At 41.6% G+C, this 6,612-nt stretch overlaps 2 protein-coding genes across 2 annotated transcripts in view; one reads left to right on the forward strand and one right to left on the reverse strand.

Annotated features, from left to right (window-relative positions):
* LOC140329147 (tubulin alpha chain) overlaps nucleotides 1–6,612 on the reverse strand; it is a 166,392-nt gene that overhangs the window by 57,384 nt on the left and 102,396 nt on the right. The window lies entirely within an intron of this gene.
* Nucleotides 6,010–6,612, forward strand: part of LOC140329125 (tubulin alpha-1B chain) — a 16,628-nt gene continuing 16,025 nt past the window's right edge. The window contains exon 1 of the mRNA XM_072409243.1: nucleotides 6,010–6,168. Within this exon, the coding sequence (XP_072265344.1) occupies nucleotides 6,166–6,168 (3 nt within the window). The 5' untranslated portion in view covers nucleotides 6,010–6,165. The remainder of the gene's footprint in view (nucleotides 6,169–6,612) is intronic.

The raw sequence follows: 6,612 nt of genomic DNA on the forward strand, positions 1-6,612 counted from the left end.
CATTTTTGTCTTGTTGTTTTTTGTTGTTGTTGTTTTTTTTGTCTTTTGTTATGTCTAATATGTTTGGTTGTACTCGGATGCCGAATTTTGTGCCTTTCATATTGCATCAGGTCTATTAACAATAGCTTTCCTCTACAACTGTTTCCACGATGACTCTACGAATAATGTCAGTTAATGTTAAGGGTCTTAATTCACCGGCTAAGAGGAAAACGGCGTTCAATCATTGCCATTCATCTGGCATCTGTAGATTGTATGCAAGAGACACATTTTTCAGTAACTTCAACCCCTAAGTTTATACACACTCGTTATCCACAGGTTTATTATGCCTCAGCTGCCAGAAAACATAGAGGAGTGCTAATAGCTTTTTACCAACATATGCCATTTAAGTAAATACATCATGTAGCTGACCCTGAGGGCCGCTACCTGATTTTGTGTGGCTATCTACAGAACACAGAGGTTACATTCTTGGTATAATATGCTCCGAACTCTCCTCCGGTTTCCTTTTTTCGAAGGATGCTTGAGGAGACTCGGTCATCTATGAAGGGGACTTCTGCTGTGGTGACTCCAATATTGTCTTTAACAGCAAGTTAGATAAATGTACTAAGTTTTCCGCTACCTCTCTACCTGAGAGTAAATCCATACAGGACTGTTTTCAAAATCTGGGTCTGCTTGATATTTGGCGTGAACTTCACCCTCTATCCCGTGATTATACATTTTATTCTGCTTCACATGATTCCTATTCGAGAATCGATCATATATGGGTTCCCAGAGCCTTGCTACCCGTTATACTAAAAGCCAGTATACCGGCTGTACCGTGGTCGGATCATGACCCTGTGGTGATTATTTGTTCGTCATTGGTGACTCGGCCTTGTACCAGACAGTGGTCCATTAATGACTCCTTACTATCATGTCCAGCGACGGTGCAGAAATTAACAGCCCTCACCAAAGAATTTTTTGCCTTAAATACTGGTTCAGTATCTTCTCCCACATTATTGTGGGAAGCTTTTAAGGCTGTTATTCGAGGACATTTTATTCAACTAGCAGCGAGACCCGTTCCCGATATTGCGGGGCACCAGGCAAGGTTGCCCCCTTTCTCCCATATTGTTTATATTAGCCCTTGAACCACTAGCAGCTGCTATTCGTGTGAATCAGGACATAGCGGGTATTGAAGTATTTAACAGGGTGCATAAAATCATGCTTTTTGCAGATGATATATTGTTGACACTAACGAATCCAACTATGACTTTACCTAATTTGCATAATCTACTTACCCAATTTTCGGAGATCTCAGGCTTAGTAGTGAATAGTGAAAAATCTAAAGCACTAAATGTTTCCTTGTCAACAGTATTGTCATCAGTAGTTGAAGCACTGCAACCTCATTTTGCCTATAAATGGTTGGGAGTTATCCCTTATCTGGGTATTAATATTACTCCTCGTTTGTCATCACTATATTTAGCTAATTACCCACCACTATTCCGTGAGCTATCTACTTTGTGTTCCAAATGGCAAAGTCTCCCGCTGTCCTGAGTAGGCAGGATACATGCAATAAAAATGACATATCTCCCGAAATTATTGTATCTGTTCCGGACCTTGCCTGTTCCGGTTCCCATCCATGTACTTAGGGCTGAGCAGAGGAAGGTGTTGCGGTTTATCTGGTATCCTGGGAGACCACGGGTACCGGATAAGGTACTGTATCGCCTTAGACTGAAAGGTGGACTTTCTGTTCCTAATTTTTGTAAATATATGCAGGCGGCCCAATTAGCCTCTTTAGTGGCACTTCACCGTTTGCAGGACCTCCCGATCTGGGCAGACCCGTTCCCGATATTGCGGGGCACCAGGCAAGGTTGCCCCCTTTCTCCCATATTGTTTATATTAGCCCTTGAACCACTAGCAGCTGCTATTCATGTGAATCAGGACATAGCGGGTATTGAAGTATTTAACAGGGTGCATAAAATCATGCTTTTTGCAGATTACTCTCTGTTTGTCATCACTATATTTAGCTAATTACCCACCACTATTCCGTGAGCTATCTACTTTGTGTTCCAAATGGCAAAGTCTCCCGCTGTCCTGGATAGGCAGGATACATGCAATAAAAATGACATATCTCCCGAAATTATTGTATCTGTTCCGGACCTTGCCTGTCCCAGTTCCCATGCATGTACTTAGGGCTGAGCAGAGGAAGGTGTTGCGGTTTATCTGGTATCCTGGGAGACCACGGGTACCGGATAAGGTACTGTATCACCCTAGACTGAAAGGGGGACTTTCTGTTCCTAATTTTTGTAAATATATGCAGGCGGCCCAATTAGCCTCTTTAGTGGCACTTCACCGTTTGCAGGACCTCCCGATCTGGGCTGTGTTATAATGATCATTATACTAACAGAAATTCAATTCTGTACCTTGAAAGTAACCTAGATAGACAGGCAAGAGGGGAACTTCGGCAGCCAAAGCCACTCCGGTGTTTCTGTTGGCTCATTTTGCTGAATTAGTACACAACGGCATGCATAGGTCAGTGTCCTGTCTTGGCAATAAACTGTGCCAGAATTATGCAACTAACGTAAAAATGGAAATGCCAGTGTCCAAGGGGTACCTTGACAATGCATAGCTAAAAGTTTCCTTTTTAAATGGTAAATCTGTCATAATGGGCTTTATTTTTTATCCAAAACAAAAGATCACAAAGGCCTCCCTTTACAGATTCTGTTAGCAACTGGAAGGTATGAGCGATTTGGACCACCAGTGAGTTGAGAACTTGTTATAAATATTATTGATATCCACAAAGGTGGTAAATAAAAAAAAACGATCCGTCCTGTAAAAAAAGACAATGGGACTGATTTATTAAAGCTCTCCAAGACTGGAAAAGATAGACTATCATGGAAGAACCAGGGTGATCCAGCAAACCTGTAATGGATCCAGTGCAGGACTGAAAATATTTGCAAACTAATGGCACTAATAACAAAAAGATTTTGAAGAAATCCATTTCAGGTTTGCTGGAACACCCAGGTTCTCCCATGATAGTCTATTTTAAAGATGCAGTGCAATATTGCATATTATGGGTAAAATCTTCAAGGACCCAAAACCTTAGGGGTTCGATTTCACTTTAAGGCAATGCCACCTGTGATATGGAGTGTGATTGGTGACTGTGTTGCTCAGTGATTTTGTTTACTGTTTTCCCAGCTGGGAGTTCAGACATTAGACAGCAAATCCCTGCCTCTACCAAGATGGCTGCCTCCACATAGAGACAAAAAGCAAAACAAGGCATAGGAATTCAGTTGCTCTTTAAAATAATAATGAAATTATTTTTTTTTTTAATTTTGTATATATGTTAACACTAGCATTATTAGAAATATGTATACATATGTGATAATTTGTTTCAGCTTTTTCCTAAACAGAAAGCTGAAAGGGAAAAAAAACAAAATGTAAATGACATTTAGGGCCATATAATACTCAGTGTATCTTGGCAGTGGCAACCATTTACCAGTAAGAGAAATGCTAAGAGACCTCCTGCTTTGTTTCTATCTCCCTCCCTAGTGGGCCAGCAATATGTAACTGTGGGCTTGTGTTGGTGGCATCAGTTTGGGATGCCTCGGAAGCATTTTATAGGCATCCAAAAAAGCTAAGCAGAAGGTTCTCCACCTGCTGCTTGTTCTGCTAGCACCACATTCGCCTATCTGACATCAGCCTTTATGAAATAAAATTTCAATCATGTATTTCTTATCATATGAATAAAGATGTGCATGGTCAGTTTCTGACACCTTTTATAACATCATTAAGCCCCAGAGGGGTTCTGTTTTCTTAAAGTTTGTCTGTTAACTTCTTTAAAATCTGATAACCAAACCAAAAAACATCCCAGGTTTTTCCAAATCGTATCCAATCTCTTCATATTGTGGTCTTTTTTCAGCTGATCATATATTTTATAAACTTATTTTATAATGTCTTTTAGATCTACCAACAACTATGCACCATATGGGTCTGCCTAATTGGAAATGAAATGAATTGTGGTTAGGTGTTAACATAACTTTGGTAAATTTTAGAGGGACTGTACATAGATTGTACAATCAGATTGTTGGGTGCATTGCCATCATTAGAGCAGTGTGTGTTGTTAGACACACATACATGTTATTCTTTCAGCCTGTCTGGAGGGGACTTGTACCAGCACCAGATTGATAAAATAAATTGTCAATAGCCATGCACAATGTTACATGGGATTTTTCCTTGTTCTTCATACAGAAGTGAAGGATCAGGAGCCATTCACTAACAAACTGGAGAAATATCCATGTGAAATAGTAATGTGAGACATTCCTTTCATGATTTTTTTCTTGGTGTTCTTTTCAATCAATAATATGATGTAATTTTAATCAATTCCAATTGATCCATTATTTAATGTACCATCTACTTGTTTGATATTTATTTAATATTATGACAATTTCTTTAATTTTAACATTATATCTAAATAAATTATTAATTGTGGCACAAGAAATGGTTTAGATTTTAATGGTTAACCAACTGAAAAAAAAAATTTGCTCAATTTTTGATAATCATTCTGCTCAAAAAATGATTGTACATATGATGGTTTTAATTTCTTGTTGATTGATTCAAAATTTTCCTTTTATTGATCATCTAATTATTAAAAACAATTTTGCAGTGTATGGTTAGTTTAAGTGCTTCCATTTGCCTGCCACACAGTGGTTGCCAACCTTTTCGGACCTACGGACCACTAAACTTACGGGCTCCAGACCACGCGTGCGCGGGGAGCCGTGTGTCACTGAAAGGGTAAGAAACTTCCTTTATAATGACGTAATGATGGCAGAACCCACCTACTCACCCATCGCAGGTCTGAGCCAGAGACACAACCCGCCTACGGCCCTGAGCCTGCGATCCGTAGGGGAGACATGGTCCACGGCTCTGGCCAGGGTGCCCCCCCCAAGTGGGGTCAGGTGAAGGACCCAGCTGGGGGGTGCACTGGCCAGAGCCGTGGACCACCAAAACTTTCTTGCGGACCACCGGTTGGCGATTGCTGCTCTAGGTTATCACATCACAGCTTATCACGGTTATCACAGCTTTAAGTAAATAGCATTGCTTGGTCCACCTTGTGGGTTATGGGCAGGTTTACCCAGTGCCATGTTGTCGTTACGGAATATGGATCATCTTTATGGATGATCTGAATCACCCGCCTGGGCTGATCTGCTTCTCCTGGCTGACTTTTATGGTCACCAGATGCAGCCAAACCTAGATGTAATATCAGACATGTCCAGTCTGAGGGATCCTTCTAATAAGATAAATCCAATACCAGGTTCCTGCTTGAATGCATATTGTCAATGTAGGAGCCAAATTCCTGGTACAGATATAGCTAGGTGTACACCATGGGTTCCCATCCTAAAGCAACATACCAGGATAAGGCTCCTTATATCCATATTGACTGTTATCTTCATGTGATGAGATGACAAATTTACAGTCACTTTCCCATAAAGATCCTTATTCTAATGCTTTGTGAATTCAGCCCAGTGCCATTTATTCCTTCCTTCTTCTTGTTCCTGCAGCCACAATGCAAATATTCACACATGTACCACACATTCAGACACATACACAATGCAATGCAGAGTTCATATGTCTGAGTATGTGTCACATGAATGAAATAGCAGGAAATCACTAGGCACATCACCTATATTTCTATACAATATTAATATTCTCTATGATGGGGGACCTTGTAGAATGCATTAGGGGGGATGAGTGTTGTTATGGTGTGGGACTTAACCCCTTAGTGCCAGAGGTCAGCCATGTAACATGCACTATGTATTTCTTTGTTTGCATGTCTCCTATGGTGATGGCACCATTTTCCGGGATGGGATGACAGATTGCCAGGAGATGTCTCAGCCCCTCTTTGTCCCACTAATAACATGCATCCTCCTAATGATGGGTGGGGATCATTACCTCATACTATGACTGTCTGACCAATCACAGCACCGATTTCCCTGCGCCTAGAGGCTGAGGAACATGTCAGGACCAATGAGAAGATCTCCAGGCAGGTTTCCATAACAACAAGATTGTATATAATGCGCAGTGTTGAAGCATGTGTTGCAGGTTCTCTTACACCGACCTCCTTAGAGTCGTACTGTAAGAAGGCATCCCTCTCCTCCTTCCTCTCGCCCTCTTCTCAGCAACACAGCAAACATGGTAAGCAGCAGAACAATAGGGGGATCAGACAAAGACTCTTCCTGGAGGGCGAGGGGGTGATCATGGTGGGATAACAAGGAAGATGCTTGGTTCCTCACTGGTGTTCTTCTCTGGCATCTTATATCAGTATGGAGGATGGAAATATTCAGCTGGATGGGGAGAGGCTGAGCCTGCACACATCTCTGTGTTCTAGGCTGATGCAGGGGATTCTTCATGGTGTAGGGAGCTGAAATGGCGAATGATCTATGTAATGACCTTTGCTGTATCCCAGGCACATTCCCACCGGTGACATAGCTGGGACTGCTTCATGTCATCTGTGTCTATGTAAGTGCATGTCTGGAGCTCAGCACACCACGCCCTGTCCTATGAGACCTCATCCAGCTCCATTCCAGCAACACTCCAAACTATTAACCCTTCCATAGCCCAGAGGGGATGGGCAGGACA

The sequence above is a fragment of the Pyxicephalus adspersus genome, chromosome 1 (assembly GCF_032062135.1).
Source record: "Pyxicephalus adspersus chromosome 1, UCB_Pads_2.0, whole genome shotgun sequence".
Lineage (NCBI taxonomy): Eukaryota > Metazoa > Chordata > Amphibia > Anura > Pyxicephalidae > Pyxicephalus > Pyxicephalus adspersus.